The 19,615-nt window shown below is 35.1% G+C and overlaps 1 protein-coding gene across 8 annotated transcripts in view; it reads right to left on the reverse strand.

Moving 5' to 3' along the window:
- The window catches only part of FAM13A (family with sequence similarity 13 member A), a 274,476-nt gene that overhangs the window by 66,528 nt on the left and 188,333 nt on the right, over window positions 1–19,615 (reverse strand). For 3 of the 8 annotated variants that reach the window (XM_081042943.1, XM_081042946.1, XM_081042949.1), the window contains one exon: window positions 10,095–10,136. The exons of the other annotated variants lie outside the window; for them this stretch is intronic. In XM_081042943.1, the coding sequence (XP_080899069.1) occupies window positions 10,095–10,136 (42 nt within the window). The remainder of the gene's footprint in view (window positions 1–10,094; window positions 10,137–19,615) is intronic. 8 annotated transcript variants of the gene reach the window in all.

Consider the following 19,615-nt stretch of genomic DNA (forward strand, 5'->3'; position numbering starts at 1 on the left):
ATTTTCAGATAAAGAAGTGAGAGGTTAAGTAACTTGCCCCCAGTCAGAAAGCCAAGAAGTAAATGAGCTGGGATTTGAATCAAAAATGTTTTAGCTCAGAGTCTAAGCTCTTAATCACTACACTCGACTGTCAATCACTCACTAGAAGAAAAACTCATCAGTCATCTTTGTATATGGAGGCCTACCTACACTTGGGTATTTTACTTTGCTTTTAATCACAACCATTTCTCCTGTCTCACAATGGCTGTTATTCACTGTGGTTCCCAGGTTATATAACCAGCAATAAATCCTTTGCTGCTCTCTGTCCTTAACTGGAACAGGCAGTCCCTCCCTGCTTTTGATGCTTTGTGGCTCACTCTCTGTAAATTCAACACTGTATAATTAACTCCTGTACTCCACTTCTCAATGCAGTTGTACAACCTTGGTCTGGGAGCTGGGACCAATGTGAATGACTGGGGGGAGAAAGGGGGTAACTAGAAGAGGAAAAAAAAAGTAGATCTGCTAAATGGTGAAAACATTAAGTATAATTGGTTAATTAGTCCCCACATAGCATTTCAGAGTGAAAAGACTTATGTCTTTTCCTCTTTTCTATACACTTTTGATCTGAATTTCTTTTTGTTTATTAAAGCGCACACTGATATTTTTATGTTCCTTTTCTGCAGGTGGGAATGAAAACAACAAAAAACGATAAGAAAGAAACAGGACAGGAAATGACAACAAACAGGACCAGGTTCTGAGATTACTAACTCTCTAAGTAAATGGTTCTCCAACTCTATCAAATGTACATCAGAACCACCTGGGATCTCGTCCACTCACAGATTCTGATTTAGGAGGTCCAGGTCCAGGGAAGGGCAAGCCGACATTTTGCATTTCTAGCATATTTCCTAGTGATTCTGATGCTATTGATTTGTGAAAGGCACTCATTAGCAAGGCTCTAAATCCCTGTAACTAAAAATTCTTTAAGTTTTCAGTTCCTTAGATATCACAATAGCTATTTTGAAACACTCTAAGTAATGAAAGTATGATTTGGAAAACCTATGCTAACCCGAGTGAATAAAAGGCAATACATAAAATTTCCCTCACAGCTTTAAATTACCTGACCCATCCGTATCAATTTAAAGAGCCTTTCTCAGAATGCAAAATAAATGATGAAACAAAGCAATTAAATCATGTTCATTTTTGCTAACATATAGTTCAAATTGGAGAAAAATTTATACTTTTATGTTTCTTTAACAGTCCTTTGGATTTTTTGTATACTTATCATGTCCATCTTTTCATATTTTTCTAACAGAATTTCTCTAAAGAAAGTATTCTGAGAAGAGAACATTTTCCACTGGGAATCAGAAAAGAGAAGTTCTGGTCTTGGCTCGGCAGCTAATTAGCTGAAATCATAGACTAGTAACTTGACTGCGTTGGGTTGGTTTCTTCATACAGAAAACGAAAGGCTTGGCTAGTGATCTCTGCCGTTTTCTTTTAGTTCTAAATTTTATTACCCTAAAGTTTAAACCATTACAAAAGGCTATAATTGCATATTTAGTTTTATGATATAGTGTCAGTCATGGTTTATTAGATACCAAAATGGCTTTGGCCAGGTATCCATCTACCTCCATAATTCCCATGGGATGTGATTAACAATTCACCAATACCAAGATTTCTAAGAATAGTTAATATCTGAAAGAGGGACTGCTTCCATAGCTGTAATTGGTCACGGAGGTAATTCTCAGACACTGACAAAAAAGATAAGCAAATTAGCTAAAGTGAAAGATAAAGATTTCCTTCATCTACGTGTAGCTTGTTTTTTATCCTCTGCAGTGATGAATGACAAATTCTCTCCCTTCCCCTCAGAACCCTTGACTGATTTGCTAAGAAAATTTCCTACATATGCAATATAAATACTTGAATATGGAAGAGTTCATTTCCTAATGTTGATCAAGTATTCAAAACTGGAAGAAATAAGCTCATGTGCAGACTCCAGCATTATAATAAATTTCATTACCCAAGCCTACTGTAAGTGTTGAGGCAACTGAATTTTCTATTGGTATGATCATTTAGAATAGATTTTAAGCCTACTTTGAAAAATAGCCTATGACATATTTAAATATATTTAGTCTTTATTAGCAAAACCCTAACTACATTTCCGTAAGCTGATTATGCTCAGCAGTATTAGTCTATAAAATTTGCATGTGATAAGACGCACAGATGCCTGTAGACAAGCGATTCTTTAAAATTAGATCTCTTGATATGAAACAAAGAAATTTACATATAAAAAGAAAGACGGCTCAAATCTACTAAAATCAGACATCTTGAAAAAGCTTGTGTTCTCTTTTTCTGTATGTTCTCTCTTCTGTGGTGTATAAAATCCTACCTGTAAAAAAATGTTATTGTTTTAATAAGAACTGTCAGGTCTAACAGAATTATCCATTTTCTCTAAAAGATAATATTTACTTTTACTCAATTTTTAATGAGTAAGGATTTAAAAGACAAGTATATGATGTCTGTTTAACTAAACCTAAGGATAAAGATCATGCAACTAATTATTAAAATGGCATGAAACTCATAATTTGTCTATTTAACAGAATACACTATTTTTAGTATCATCTTTAAATACTAAAAGTTGATATGCAGCATCAACATTATAAAATCACTGTAACATCATTTCCTTGTAATTGTATAATGGATTTGTAAATTAAACTTTTTTCATGATTTTAGTTCATTCTTTACAGAGTGAAGAGAACAAATATACTCAATCCTCAATATTTATTCACTTTGCTTTAGCTTTTAGTTCTGATTACCATATGCAGAAACTTAATGGACTATTTATAGATATTTCGACTTTGACAAAAATTGCATCACCCTTTTGTGGTGGTGGTGTAGTTTGGATTAAAAAAGCCTCATATTTTGGTTTTTAAATTAGATACCACGTATATAATACTGGAACATAAATTGAAAACATGCTACAGGTATATGACTCAGTATGATAAATTTTTATCCTCATACTTTTCTGAAGTTCATACTTTCTAATAGAGCCCATCAAAATGTCAAAATACTCAGCTTTTGTACAGCTTCTTTCAAGCTGTAATAGTTTTCAATTTTATATATTTAGCATGTTTTATATGAAAAGAAATTCGGAGTTCCCTTCGTTTTTAGACTAAGGTCTTAATTAAAGCGAAATTACAAAATGAAATGAACAGTTCACTATATATACTGTGCTCATCTACAGATAAGGAAATTGAGGTTCGGAGAGGTTTAGTATCTTACTCACATTTACAAAGCTCTGATTCTATCTCAGGTAATATGGCTTTAGAGTGTGTCTTTAATAAGGACATAATGCTTGTCCTCAAATAATGTTGCTTTTCACATAAATCTTTGGCTGTACATCAGGTTATTTTCTTAGTGCTATCTATTTTGTAATTTTTTTTTTGGTTACAGACATATAAAGAGGGTGCCAAAAAAATGTATACACATTTTAAGAAAGAAAAAAACTGTATTAAATTGTAATAATATATACCGATAACAAAAGATGGACACAAGTCATGCATATACATATTTTTGGCACCCCAATAGTTGAATGTATAAGTTCTATATTTCAAATTGTTTGCCTGTTTATCCTTGCTAAAGAGTTTAAATTTGTATGGTGTGATGCTATGCTATTTTACACATACTTATTTATAACCTTTATGTCTTTAGTAAGGATTTTACCTAATAAAGTAAGTCTAGGTTTATGCTGGTTAAAAAATTTGGCCTTGAACTCTAGTTGTTCTGGTATTGATTATTGTCATCTCTCTTTTTTTGTTATTTATATTTATCTGATATAAATTCTATATTTTTATTAATAACCTTTCTGTGCCATTTTGTTTTAGGTATGGCTCTTTTGAGCAAAATATAGTTCAAGTAGTCACTTTTTAAAGTATTTTCAGCTTTTGTCAAAGAATTTAATCCATTTACATTATTGTCATAGCTGACACATTTGTTCTAGTTTTTGCTTTGTGTGTTCTAATTTGGGAGATTCCCTTTTCTTTGAATTCTGTCTTTGCTCTTAGATTCTGAAAAAAATTAATTCACCTCTCAATTAGCTGGGTATACATTAACTTTGATGTCTACTTCCATTTCTATTAATATCATTTCTTGCTTATAATAATTTTCTGGTTAGCTTTGTAATCTCTGACTTCTAATATCTAGCATTATTTCTCCCATAGTCTTTTCTTTATCCTTTACCTTTCTGTCTTATTGACAGCAGCCATCATAATGGGTGTGATGTGATATTTGATTATGATTTTGATTTGCATTTCCCTGATGATTAGTGATGTTGAGAATTTTTCATGTGTTTATTGGCCATTTGTGTATCTTCTTTGGAGAAGTGTCTATTGAAGTTCTTTGTCCATTTATTGATCTGCTTTTTTGTTGTTGTTGAGTTTTAGGAGTTGTCTATATAATCTGGATATTAATCCCTATCAAATCCCAAAAAGATTCGCAAATATTTTGCCCCATTCTGTAAGTTGCCTTTTTACTCTGTTGGTAATGTCTTTTTTTGATACACAAAATTAAAAAAAAATTAAGTTGATTATTAAATAAATAGCCCACTTATTTGTTCCATTTCTTAGTCAGTAGCCCGAAACAGGCTTATAAACAAATATAATGTCTGATACGCTATATTTCTCCAAACTATCCCATCTAATAATGAGAGATTTCTTTTACTTCAAAAATGATAATTTAGAAAATATACGGTATGCTTAAGGAGAAAAATAAACTATTAAAATTTAATAAACTATGACCCCAAAAAATCATAAATGCACAAATTCTAACACAAGTTGTTTGGAAAAGTAATCCCCAAAAAGCTATCTAAGAATAATCTATAAAGAATTTTCCCATATATCAAATGACAGGCAATATTTTAATATGGGTTTATCCAATGGTACATTTTTTTCTTCAACATAAATTCCAAAGTTAAAAGACTTTCATAAAATTGATGACTGCTAGGTTCCAGGAATAAAAAAATAACAAAATCATAAACAATGAGTTAGCCATGCCAAACAGCTAATTTAGAAATAAATCTATTTGATGTTCCTGATTCAGAAAAATTAGAAAACATATGAAACACTGAAACTTACTATAAGTAATTTCAAATCTACTAAAATAGCAATTTGGCTTCAATTTGCCAAATTGCCTCAGGCCATATTAAAACTTGGCCTGAAACTGATAGACTGTCAATGTCAAGTTTCAGTGGAGCGCAAAATGAGAAAGAGAAAGCAGAGGAAGATCCATGCAGTTGCTAGAAGACAGGTGTTAGGTAAGCAGGGAGGCACCATTTGGAGGCCAGATGAAGTGGTTAGAGCCCGATGAACAAGACTAGTTACAGGTATGTAGCCCTTGAAGCATATATTTAGGATTTTGATAAAGCACAGGAAAGATAGGTTGTAGGTATACAGGCTGTATGTATAAGCCAGTAATTTATTAGGAAGGAGGAATTCAAGGATTGAAGTATGACGGGATGGGATGAGGACAGGATCTGACCCTGGCCATAAGAAATACGAAAGTCGTGTAGGTGAGGTGGGAGCAGGCAGAGATGAGGTGTAATAGAAAGTGGTGATTAAGAACCCTCGTTCCAGGGGAAATAACCACAGAAATCAAAACCCGGGCTTGGAGACGCTGAAGACTCAGACAAACAGAAGGAGAACTAGTAACAGATCCCGACTAGATGTGACGGGATGCCAGATAAAAGAATTCAGACAATAACAGGCTGAATGCGGCACAGAACAACACCTATAGCAAAAGTTGTTTTGATGCCAATCTAAGCAATTGAGGTAGGGGCTCCTTTTCTGGGATTCCAGCTTAGACTATGAAAGAGGCCAAGATATGGACCTCTAAGCCAAGAATGTTCTTCATCTTAAGTTGGCAGGTTCATGTTTATTTTGCGGCCATCTCACTAAGGGTTTGGCATAACCTGCCCTCCCCTTTCATTTCCTTAATCAACCCAAGGGGCGGGTAATCTCTAATGAGCATCTGGAGAACAATGACATCTACTGTTTGAGCTACTGTAGCTGCAATAAACTTGCCACATAGGACAGCGGCAGGTGTAGATTTGTAACTACTATTTCTTTCCTTTAAAAAAAGGACAAATGGCTTTGTCGTGAGTTAGGTTAGGTTAAAGAGGTACTGAAATTAGAGAAGACCTAGTTTTTATCACAAAAGATAATTAATCCAGAATGAGAATATGTAAGTGCATGTCTATTTATAACAGCCCTACCTTACAACGGAAAAGATTGTAGGCAAGTAACATGTACAGTAGACGAAAATGTGGTTCAGCCATGAATATTAAAAGAGAACTGAATATGACCGAGCAATCTCTCTTCCGGATATTTCCCCCAAAAATCTGAAAATCTTTTTCAGTAAAGACATGTGTCTCCCAATGTTCACTGCAGCATTATTCATAGTGGCCCAGACATGGAAACAACAGAAGTGTCCTTCGATAGAGATTGGATAGAGAAAATGTGGTACACATATACAATGGAATATTACTTGGCCATAAGAAAAGATGAAGATGAAATACTGCCATTTGCGAAAACATGGATGGATCTTGAGATTATTATGCTAAGCAGAATAAATCAGACAGAAAAAAAATAGAGAATTGTATGATTTCACTCATATATGGGATATAAAACTGAAAGCAACAATGGACACAATAAACAAACAAACAAAAACTCATAGACATGGACAACAGTTTAATTGTTCCTAGAGGGTAATGGCGGGAGGAGGGAGTAGAAAAGGGTAGAGGGAGTCAAATACATGGTGATGGAAAGAGATTTGACTTTAGGTGGTGAACACACAATGCAATATATAGGTGATGTATTACACAACTGTACATTTGAAACCTATGTAATTTTATTAACCAATCTCACCCCAACAAATTTAATAAAAAGGAAGGAAGGAAGGAAGGGAAGGAAGGAAAGGAAGGAAGGAAGGAAGGAAGGAAGGAAGGAAGGAAGGAAGGAAGGAAGGAAGGAAGAAAGAAAGAAAGAAAGAAAGAAAGAAAGAAAGAAAGGGAAAGGAAGAAAGAAAGAAAGGGAAAAAGAAAGGAAGAAAGGAAGAAAGAAAAAGAAAAGAAAGAATTGCAATCACAGAAACTGAAATTCCATAAGGTGAAAGTGGAGCAAGGTAATGACTGGAACCTCTCTGGTCCCCTATCCTGCATTCCATCTCTCTTCCCCTAGCCACAGAAAGGTCCTGGACTGTCCACTGGTGCACTGTAGTCTCTCTGTCTGGTTTCCATCTTTACCCTCTACCCCTGTCTTATTATAAATAATGCACCTTGTCTCCACTCCAATAGATGGAGGCTTGTCTGATCTCTGTATATGAGTTCTTTTATGGGTCATCTACTCTCCTTCCTCTGAAACTGGAGCCCTCCTTTGCTCTTATTTTCTCTCTCTTTTGATCTGGTCTCCCTGAAGACTGCCCACTTCCAGGCTTGTAGCCACTGAGTCTTGCTATTACAACTTATGCTGAACTTTTCAGAATAATCCACCAAACTGAATACCCCACCATTGACCAGCTGTCCCATCCCCTTTGCCCGGTAGCTTGTAGCTGGATCCACTTCTGGTGAGTACCCATCTTAGCTGATGTGTCTCATCTCCTGATTGGGCCTTTCCTCCCATGCCCACCCTCCTGAAAAACCTGACTTATCAACACTGTCAAAATACAATATATAACATTCAATATTAAATATTCCTTGTCGGGAAGATATCATTTGCAACTTCCAATCACTTTTTACCTTTCAAAAAGGCACAATAAATACTATTTTGGATTTAAAAGAGCCAATTTCGTTTTTCATCATGTTAACAAATCATTACGAAATCAATGAGTCTTACAATAACTCCATTTTTGGAGCATTGCAAGAAAGGAATCTTAAATAATAAAGTGTGTGTGTGTGTAACGAAAAACAAGAAAACTACAGAAATTTAGTTAAATATATTTAAAATATTTAAGCATTCATTTGCTCTTCCTAGAGGTAGTGCCAAGAAAGTGCACCAATTTATAAATTAAATTATCAGTGGACATGTTATGTTTCTAGCCCCAAAATCTAAACTTAATAATAATTAATAATCCTGTTTTCTGTCTTCTACTTGAATTCTGTATGTTAGAAAAGTCAATCTCAACCACCCATGCAAATAATTTGGAAAAAAGGAAAAGGTTCATGTGTTATCAATACATTCTCCCTGCTTCATGTCAAGCGGGTAATAAAAAAAACATTAAATTAACTTGTACCAACCTAATTCTTACATAATTTCTGAAACTATAATATAATGTTATTCAGAAAAAGAAACATTTGAAAATTTAATTTCAGGCCAAATAACTATTATTTTTGCATTTATGAAATAGTTCTTAGTTTAAATTTCCCTCATGTGAAAAGAATGCTTACGGGTAACTTTTTATCTTTTTCAGCTTTGCCTCTACTATAAACGTGGGCTAGTATGCATATTCATTCTTTTCCATACTTTTCTCATATTTTAGCTTTTAACTCATAACACTGAAAGGTCAAATAGCTTCTATCAAGAATAATATGTTACTTATATTAATTTTCTTTACATTTTTTACTTTCATTTTGCAAGTACAGAATTTCTTTTACAAGACTACATTATCAGTCTAGGTAATTACAAAAATTATTACATATAAAACACAATTATGTGTCTTTGAAGACTTATCACTTACAAACCCATTTGCCCATCTGCTTTTTAACAATAATGGTAAAAAAAAAATTCAATACTATGTAAAACATTGATTGATGTTACCCAGAGCAATAAAAATAAGATATTCAGAGAACTAATGGTTCTCATTAGTTGGCAAGATCCTGTGCTGTAATCTTCCGTATTGTTTAAAACTTAATTTCCATTAATATAGGATAATCATTTGTTTGATACTATTGTGTGTATTTACATAAAGAATACCAGAGTCACCACGTGCTCAGCAACAACATCCTCATGTGTTTTCAGTAATTGCATAGCTCAGATAGCCCATGAGCCATAATATGCTGATTGGGTTGGCAGGAAAGCAGGATGAATCAAATGAACTACCATGTTGTCTCAAACTGAAACCTCAAATGTTCCCTCTCTTGCCACAAAATGATTACGCAATACGCTTCAAGTCACTACGGCCAGAACACTACTGAAAAGCAGTTAGTTGGCCAAGCCTGAAGACCTATGACACATTTCTTAACTATTGGTGGTTGAACTAAAGTCTAAATCTATCTTTGGTACGATTGCAACAAATCAGCTTCAAAAATACACAAACAAATTATGTACCATATATCCTGACATTTCCTTTAAAAAAGTAGATTTTAAAATTGAGAAAAGATAAAACAAACCAAACAAAATACTTCAGCAATTTTAACTTTAATTCATATGGCCATATTATTTTCAAATATATTTTCTAAGCTTTTAAAGTGGGTAGGTAGTGGGGAAAGAGACGTTATAAGAAAAACTTCATTCTATGTTATCCCTAAATTGGTTGGTTCGCTGAAAATCACATTAATCCAGCATACGTTTAAGTTTGAAGAGAGGTGATCTCCTTTAACATCTACTTTGAATTCTGTAAATGTCCCCATGTTAAGAGTTGCTATTCTGGCTTTATAAGCTTTAGAAAATAATACTGAAGTCCATGAACTTACTGAGTATTTAGTTTCATACTCCACTACTATGTAGAAAATAATCTATCATAACCTAAGGCTTCTTCAGCAACTGAGATTTGTGCTTATACTCCTCGTCAACCTGTATATCTGTACAGAATAGACATTTTAAAATTTACATACAGCCTAATCATAAGGCACTTTTTGAAATTAAAATTGCTACCTGGATGTCTGTGAATTTAAAGCAAATTATCTTATTTTAGTCTTTTCAACTACATTAAATTTTGTTTTAGGATTTCTTAAATCAAAGAGAAGAAAAATAAAGCGTGAACAATATGGTGAAGGGTTCTAATGAGCTTAGTCTGGCCACAGTAAAGAATATTCTATTAAAAAAAGAATTAAAATGGACAAATAAACCCAAAGAAGTCTTAACCCTCCTCCATTCCCTGTAATAGACCAACAAAAATCAAATAAATACCTCAAGTAGAAAGGTGATATAGGTCTTTCATCTTCCTTCGAACTAAAACGAAAATAAATTTTGAATATCATTTCTGTTACTATTATCACATGTCCATTTTACTAACACTGCTCTACTTGTCACAAATTTTGCTTTGACACATTAGAGCTAATCTCATGCTGAAGTGAGTTTAGTAAAACACATTCTACTTTGGACATAACCAAAGTCAATTACTTCTTCAAGGGAGACCATAAAGGCAGGTTTCTTTCAAGATTAGCCTAAGGCAAAAATAATTCACATTGTACTTTCAAGAGGAAGCTTTTTACTACCTTATTCTACAAGCCCAATCCAAGTATTCATATATTACACAGAAAGCCTTAAAATGATTACATACTCAATTATCTCAGTAAAGCTAATTACAGCTCATTAACATGATGATGAAAGTAAGAAACAGCCCTCAAAATATGCCTGTTAAGTGTGAGTCACTTCAGGAATGATGCCCTAGCAGTGAAAAGTGCATTAGTAAACAACACTAGCGCTCTCCGTCATCTGTAGTTAACAAGTATAGATAATATGAAAGGACACAGACGATATCATAAAAATAGTTTAAATTCCTCAAACAATAGAGAAGTGATATGACGCTTAATATAAAAATATTTAATTTTAAAAAATGTAAAATATACACAATAAACTGTTTTCCTTTAATTTTTTTTTTTTTGTTTTCCCTTTTGATAAATGATCTAAGCAAAGAATTAGTCTCTCCCCCTTAGTGTCTACTGGAGTGGTCTTTGAACTTTTTTGATTATGCACTTGTATAAAATTAGCTTTTAAGCAGCCACTTGCCTCAATATATGATAAGTATCTATCTATGTTATGAGACTCATTAAACAGGTAAACATTCTGTGAAGTATTAGATAAAATTAAAAAGAAGCTCTAATATTTTCTTCTTGTACCCCTATTTTTAATCTTGTACACCACTTGGGGATGTAACTAGTTAACCTCAGCATTCTCTCTCTCACATTTAAAATTTTCTTAAGCATCAATAGAAAAGAGAAAAGTTTGCTTCAGTTGGTAATATTAAACTAGCAATCACCAAATCTTATTAGAGCTATTGTGTAAAGCACACACACACATTACCCTCTAACACCCACTCCTCTCACCTGGAAGTTGAAAAAGATCTTAACATTTTAGGTGGAAGATGGCACATAAAATATGAGATACTATTTTTCATTCTCTTATGATTTTGGCTTCCCATTTCAATATCTCTTAGCTGTTCTGATGTTTACGTTGCCAAAGATTTTAATGTTTGTAATTGTGCCAATTCTTCCCAAGTGAAGGATAAGTAGTGGATCAGCTTTATTATCTGCGCTGATGTGGATGAGCTGAGGCAGGGCTGAAGAGGCAGAGGTGACAACACCTGAGCTACATCCTGGTGTCTTGGGCAGAAAGCACCTGGAGCGGTGCTATTACAGGAAATGACTACTTAAAGCCAAACCGATACAAGATTACACATTGGACTTTAAAATATTCCTTGAAAGTACTTAACAAATTATAAAAATGTTAGAATTAAGTTTATTTCCTAATCAAGGACTCAATGTCAAAAGCACTAATTATGACCAATATTATGCAAAAAGGCTGCAACTAAAAACCTATAATGATTTTATTATAGGAAAATGCCTCCATGTGCTTTAAAATGGGCACTCTACTAAATACTTCTTTGCCCAGAACAGATCCTTAACTCTAACATGCAACAAATTATAATGAAAACTAACAAGGGTACTTTAGCGAACATTCAATTATCACTACGGTTGGTGTTCTTAGAGGTTAGAAGTGCTTCTGGGAGATGATTAAGATGGTGCAAGGTTCTGAACACAGCTGTTCGTGTTTTGGCTACTGTGTACTAAATATCTTTGTAGCAACAGAAGCGATCAAAATCAATCAGTCCTTTCTTCACACCTTCTCTCCCACATTTATTCATCAACCAGGTACTACTGGGCGCTCTACATTAATATATTACATTAATTCTCAGATAAACCCATCCTGGTATTTGCTCCTCACTTGAGGAAAGCAGGATCAGAGTGAGCACATAACTTATCCAGTTCACACTGCTAGTGATGTATAAATTACTGTACTACATGTTAGTCCATTTGTTCACTGTCGTCCCTTCAATTTTAACCTATCAAAACAAAACATGGTGGGATGAATAGGTTAGTGAAGAAAATTCATGCGATGGCCAGTCTGCATCCCAGCAGTCCTCAAGATTGTATGGACTTCCGAAGTTCCATGTCATACTTTTGATTATAGTAACTCTACACTGACCTTAGTCAAAGTCCATTAGCAAGACATTATGCCTGAGAGCAAACGTAAAGTGATTAACTCATTAAAACATACTGACAGTATCTCAAGAGTCTCTTGATAGAAACACAAGTTTTTAATCATAAGCAAATATTTTTCAGGTTGCATTTGCACAACGTAAATTTGTCAATGAAAGACAAAATCAGAGATTCCTAATTTGGATATGTCCCTGAATTTTGACTAGTTTTGTGTGTTCCAAAAAAGAAAATGTAAGCACTAATATTTAAATAAAATGAAACAGACTGTGTATTAGATTTACTCAATTAGCAGCAGTCAGCAGGGCAGCAATCCATGAACACTACCTGAGAATAACAGTATTATCTGAAAAGAAAATAAAGATAAATAAATCAATTTTGATAGTTAATTAGCATATTCCTCTTTCCCTTTCGTGAAAGTACCCTTACCTGGGGTTTAGTAATGTAATCTTGACAAAGGTCTAAATTCTGAAACAACTAAAGCATTGATTTCAACGTGATTAAATCAATTAATTCTAAAAACTAATTTAATGCAGTAATTTTAAAGGTAATTTAAAAGAAAATGGCCAAGGACAATTATTCCAAATAAAATTGAGAAAATAAACTTTGGCACAAAATTTACATATCAGAATGCAAAACATTTGAAAAGATCACCAGTTCTACATCTGTGCAAAATGGATGTTGTCCTATTGTTACAGGCCCCCAGACATCTATTTATAGAGACCATTTATGCCTATTTCTGGTTTTGTATCACTCTCAAGCATGTCCAAAAATATTAAATGAGTCACATTTTTTGTTGAAATTTTAAATAGAAAATTAACTGATTCACTTTTAAAAAGTTAGCACATGTAATGTGCATGAAAGGGAATGTGTGTCATGAAATTAAGCCAATGACAAAGTAACAAATTGGAATTCATTCAATTTCTTCCTTGGTTACTAGTATAAATGCCATGTTTTAATTATTTCCTGTTTTCTGACTCAGAATAAGGGCTAAGCTTAAGCAGCCAATTAGTTTGCCTTTATCATTTTTTTAATCATTGAAACATATATTGAGATATCTGGGCATTCAACTTCTGTGTGTCAAGCAATCAGGTACTTAATGTCCTCAGACATGTGGTATTATATTCTCTCAAAACCGTGGGAAGAACATTTATCAAAGAGACCCAAGTAATAGTCCAAGTCTAAAAAGCTATAAATGAGAATGACAATAACATATATATTAGGGTTTTAGGAGGGTCCTATCTAACTTAGTTAATATGGTGCAACACTGGTAAATGCAGATAAATGAATGACACCTAGACTTACAATCTTCATGAGGTATACTAATTTCTAAACTGAAACCACTAAATGCAATGCCTATCAATTTAATTACACAGCAGTTAATTGAAATGATGAAAAGCATGGTGTTTTCTGTCTAAGAAAAATCAAATACTGTTGGGAGGATTCCCAGAGGGGGGTATTCAGACTGGACTTTCAGTTGCTGGATCAAACCACCATTCCATTCAATTCCTTTTTGAAATGTTCCAATCAGTCCAATTTTCTAATTGGTTAATGTGGCTGGTTACCAAAAATATTAACATAATCTGCATTTTTAGCTACACACTTTAAATACATTTTCAAACGATTTGAGCTAAGAGAAATAGTTCGTAAGTGTTCCTTGAAGACAGAAATACAGATAAATGCTAAAGATTAGGCTTCATTCATTGGAAAAACTAGGAAAACTATGGGGGCTTAAAAAGAAAAACAAAGGGCAAAAAGGGAGAGAGGAAGTGAGGGACAAATGAAAGGAGAAAATCAAAAGTAAACATTTTTTATGGAATTCAGGTTTTTTCCTCATGTTGAAATCGAATGTGCTAAAAAGAATTTTTTTAGATGAATTTTCTTAGAGAATGATCAGGTGAGTGAAGTTCACACATTTTCTTTCCTTCCTTCCTCTGCAAAACATCAAGTGCCACACTTACTTGAGCATTTGGATTTATCCACAACCTCAGACACTGGCCACATCCCACTCCAACTGGGGAGTGATGTGGCAGCCGGTGTGCTGCCTGCTCAGGTTTTGGGTTTGGCCCCATTCCGGAACATGGCAAAAAACAATCTCCCTGTTCTTTTTGGAAAACAAATGTAAAAGTTTTCAGATCAGTTCACAGCTTAGTGTTTGCAGCTGTAATTTGGGGGAATGTTTTTGTAGATGTATATATACTTCTTTATTACAAACCCAAGCAATTTTTTTTTTTTACCATTTTATTATTTGTATATTGTGACTAAAAATGAAACACCTAGGCAATAGAAATAAAAAACAAACTATTGAAGTTCAAGAGTATATCGATTTTCCTGACCAAAGGGTAAAAGCAAAGACCTGAAGCTGTTAATATTCACAGGACATGAATTTTTTAGCCAACACCAAGAGGCATTATTTTAGAGGCGAAACAAACAGACAAAACAAAAAGACTTTGAAAAATCTAGAACTCTTCTTCCCAATAAGATAGGGAAATATTTCTACCACTTTCTTGACTGCCTAGTGGAGATTTGAAATATATAATTATGGGTTGAATTGTGTCCCCTCAAAAAGATATGTTGAATCCCTAATCCCCACTACCTCAGAATGTGACTTCATTTGGGTATTGCCTTTACAGAGGTGATCAAATTAAAATGAAGTCTTTAAGAATGGGCAGTATGACTGGCGTCCTTATAAAAAGAGGGAATTTGGACACACGGACAGACATGCACAGAGGGAAAATACCATGTGAAGACTGCAATTGTGTTGTCCCAAGCCAAGAAACCACTGAAGCTAAGAGACAGGCCTAAAACAGAGACTTCTCCAGCACCTCCAGAAGGAGCATGGTTCTGCCAACACATTGATTTGGGACTTCTGGCCTCCAAAACAATGAAACAATCAATTTCTGTTGTTCTAAGCACCCCCATTTGTGGTACTGTGTTACAGCAGCTGTAGGAAAGTAATATATCTGCTAAAAAGCCAAAACCAAAACTAAAAATAAAACCCTTTTTCCCCCCTAAACTCAGAAATAAGAACCTGCTTCCCAAAGGTGTCTCCATCTTACAAAATGGTTGTGCTCTGAAAATTCATTTGTAGGACTGCTACGACTAGAATGGACTTCCTACACTGTCATGGGGATTTGATTTTCAGGCCTGTACTAACCTCTCATTCAAATGATCTATCCACAATTAGTCCAGATAGAATATTTTTAAAAACCTTTGGCCATGATCCAGTTAGAAATAGATTTTACATCATGAGAGTATACATACATATAAAATGGACACAAATTTCATGAAATTATTCTTCCTTTGCATATATTCTACTTTGTCATATTTTACTTATATAAAAGTATACAAAATACTGGTTACAAATTGCTAAGTTGGTTTTATGACCACTAACAGGTCATGACCCACACTGAAAAATACTATTCTAAAACACCATCACAAAACAGTCTTCCCCTGCTTGATGTACTCAATGAATGCTATTGAATTAAGATCCCACAGGACAGATAGAAAACACTCTTTCCTTCTTTGCCCCACTGCCAGAGTGAGCTCTGGGCCCAACAAAATCTGGGTTGAGATTTTGTTGAGTGTGGATGGCAGAGAAAAGCATGGCGAGGAAGTGGGTCCAGAGATGCCCAGCAGGGGGCATGAGGATGTAGTTTTGGAAGGCCATGGGCAACTGATAGGGTCTCTTATTTTTATTCTTGTGTGTGTGTGTGTGAAGTAAATTATTTTATTTGTTTTCTTTAAAAAAATTAGTTTCAGGTGTACAAAACAATGTAATAATTAGACATTTACACCACTCATAACCCCTCTCCCCCAATCTACTACCCCTCTGACATCGTATAAAGCTGTTACAATTCCATTGACTCTATTCCTTCCCTATGCTGTACTCCACATCCCATGACTGTATATACATTATAGTTGACATTCAATATTATTCAGCTTCAGCTTCAGGTGTGTGGCACAGTGGTCAGGCATCTACACCGTCCATGAAGTGGTCTCCCTAATAAGACAAGTACCCATCTGACACCCTACCAAATCTTTATATTATTGATTATATTCTGATAGGATCTCTTTTAAATATTCTTTCCCTGATTGTAACACAGGATGGTATCAAGAATGACACCCAGGGACACATCCTCTCTTTGGATTCCTTACTTTATGACTGTGGCATTCTTGATCACCGTCATTCTGTCTTCCAGATTCAAAGAATTATTATACTTGGGGGGAACTAAGGAACACCTCATTCTATTTCAACATCTCATTCTATTTCACCCAGCTAAGTTCCATCTCTGGATGCCCTTCTGATTGACAACTTGCAATCTCTTACAAATTGGAGGGAGGTGAGGGTGTGTGCATGTGGGGGAAAAGGAGTCAAGTTTGTAAGCAGGGAGGGGTGGGTGCTTTATCTTCTACTTCTTTTGTGTCTCTCTACACAGTTAGAAGTCAAAAGTAAACCACAACTGCCTGCTGATTGACTGGCACACCCAAGAGACTCACAGTGGGGCCACTGGGGGCCGCACGTCACTGGGCGTCCTGGCTGGAATCATGTTTAGAGTCACAGAATGGAATCCTCATTCCTGCTATAGTGAAGTCATGTTAACAACCAACTGCTCTCCTTACAGAAGTTTATCTCTTACCCCCACATCTGGTAAACCACTAAACTGTATTGATTCCATTTCAAAAAAGACAAGTCTCTCAAATCTGATCTTCCCTTTCCATTTCCACTGCCGGAGTCTTATACGGGGGCAGTACTCTCTCTCTTTCCCTGCTACCCATAACCAGCTATCTTTAGTACTCCTACCAGATTCATCCTCCTAAAAGTCCCTCATACTTTTCCATTGCCTTTGGGGTAAAATCCAAGTGTCTAAACCTGGCACACAAGGACCCTCCCAATCTAAGTCCAACATTCCTCTCTAGACCTCTCACTGTATTTTCGTAACTTTCCCCGTTTGTACCTGCTGTTCCCTCTATCTTGAACACTTCCTCCACCTTTCTGGTCTAGTGAATACTTCATCTCTCAGCTGTAGCGTCATCTAATCTGGGAAGACATCTCCAGCACCCTGGAGAGGGAGCTGCTTCTTCCTCCAGACTCCGGAAGACACTCTGTTCACAGCTATAAATGAGTGCACACAACAGCGCAATGCCTGAGTGTAGACACTTGGCTCAACTCCTGGATTTGTCTTTATCTTTGTACCATCAGCACCTAGCACCTAGAACCCTCTGGATGCTCAAAAAATGCCTGTTGAACAAAATCAGCATCACCAGGACTTTGCTGAACGTTAGTATTTGATTAAATATTTTGAAAACATAAATACTTTATAACTTGTAAAATGAATTCTGCCAGCTAGAAGCATTCTCAGACATCTGTATGTTGATTATTTTATCTTGTTCCCTTCTGTTCAACACTTGAAAGTGAAACTGTGCTATGGGTTTTCTCCTATCCTTACGTAAAGAAAACAATTTATTTTCTCCAACTGCACAATTAGAGGTGGGAGTTCTGCCATTATGCCAGCAATGTAAACACTGTACTTTCTCTGGTGTACAGTGAACCCAGAAAAGGATATGTTCAGGCAAGGAAATATTTGAATATGTTCTTGCCACAAACTGTATCTGTTTGTTCTGGATTGAAAGCAGAAAAATAAAATCATTTCACCACAATGCAAACCCAAAGGTTGCTTGGGGCTTAATTTTTTTTTTTGGTTTAGTCATAAAACTATCACTCAGGAAAGTGATGTTTGTCATTATTATAGACTACATAAAGATTGACATAGGGAGGCAATAATTTAGAATGTAAATACAACAGTTTTCTTTTAGAGCAGGTTGATAGTAGTTGATCAGAAAATGTTTTTAGAACACTAATACATGGATTAAGATATTTTCTAATCTTTAGTGATTGAAACAAAATCAAAAGAATATGGGGATACCTGCAGAAAGAAAGAAGGAAATAGTAAATGATTTTTACTCACTTCTTTCAATACCTACCTTAATTATAATGTTCTTAATGATTCATTAATATAGTTTTTATTTAATAGATATATGATTTTCAAACTGTTAATGCGGAGTGTGGATTTCTTGAGAAAGACAAAAAGACGTAGAAAGCAGTGTAAATTATCCTGTCATCTTCCCCCTAACAAATCGTCCCGCTGTCAGAGGGCCTTGCACAGAAAAATGAGTCATGCACTTGCTTCTACACTGTCAAGAGGTTACACTGGTATTTGGGATGATGAGCCACTGGCGAGTGTACGAAGGCCTGCTGTCTCCGTGTGCTCCGGCTTTGCGAACGTTCATAACCACGTGCATGTGCTCATTCAGTATTTTCTGGGTGTCTACTCCTTATCAGCACCTATGACAGGTACTGGAGGTATACAGGCCAAGAAGAGGTAGTCCCAACCCTCACAGAATGTATAGGTCAGGGAGAAACAGAAATTTGAAATTTGATAATATGAAAAAGGGATACACAGAGCTACCATGTACGGAGGGCTCACCATAATAAGCCAGACTTTGGGCCAAGAGCTTCATGCACATTTTTTCATTCAGTCCTCAAAGACACCCTTGGAAGGAAGTATTATTGACTAGATTTTTCAGATAAGAAAAACAAGTCTTAGAAAGGTTAATTAACTGGCTGAAGGCCACAGAGACAGGCAGCAGACACAGCTCTGATCTTAAACACAAAAACATCACGGAGAGAGGGAGGAGTGGAGGAGGAGGGACAGGTACCTGAGTTTTTGCTAAGTTAAGGGTTTGAAAATCAAGGAGTGTCACAACACGGTTTATCAATAGTCTACTCAGGCTGGCTTTCGATTCCTAATTTTAGTTTCAGGGGTTATTTTAACCTAGACAGTGAAGTTACATTCCTTTCCATCATCATTTTGATGACAGCAAAATACTGATGGATCATCTTAAGCTTTTCAAAACCCTTAATTTTTTTCTACTATTTTAGTTCCATTCAGTATGATCTGAGTGAAGCAGTTCAGTTCATTTTTATTTCTATAAAGTTTTCTGATTTTTATTCTTATATGCAATGAGACAATACTATGCTTTCCTGACCCAAAACTTTAAATGTTTTATAAAATGTATACGGTGTCAATCTTCCCCCATGTCCAGTATTTTTCTTTACCTAGGTACCTTAATTTAAAAAAATCAACTTCTAGGGCTTCCTACTATTTTGTTTTTACCACCCTGTCCCCGCTATTTCCCAATAACATTTCT

This window comes from Rhinolophus hipposideros (genome assembly GCF_964194185.1).
Source record: "Rhinolophus hipposideros genome assembly, chromosome: 1".
NCBI lineage: Eukaryota > Metazoa > Chordata > Mammalia > Chiroptera > Rhinolophidae > Rhinolophus > Rhinolophus hipposideros.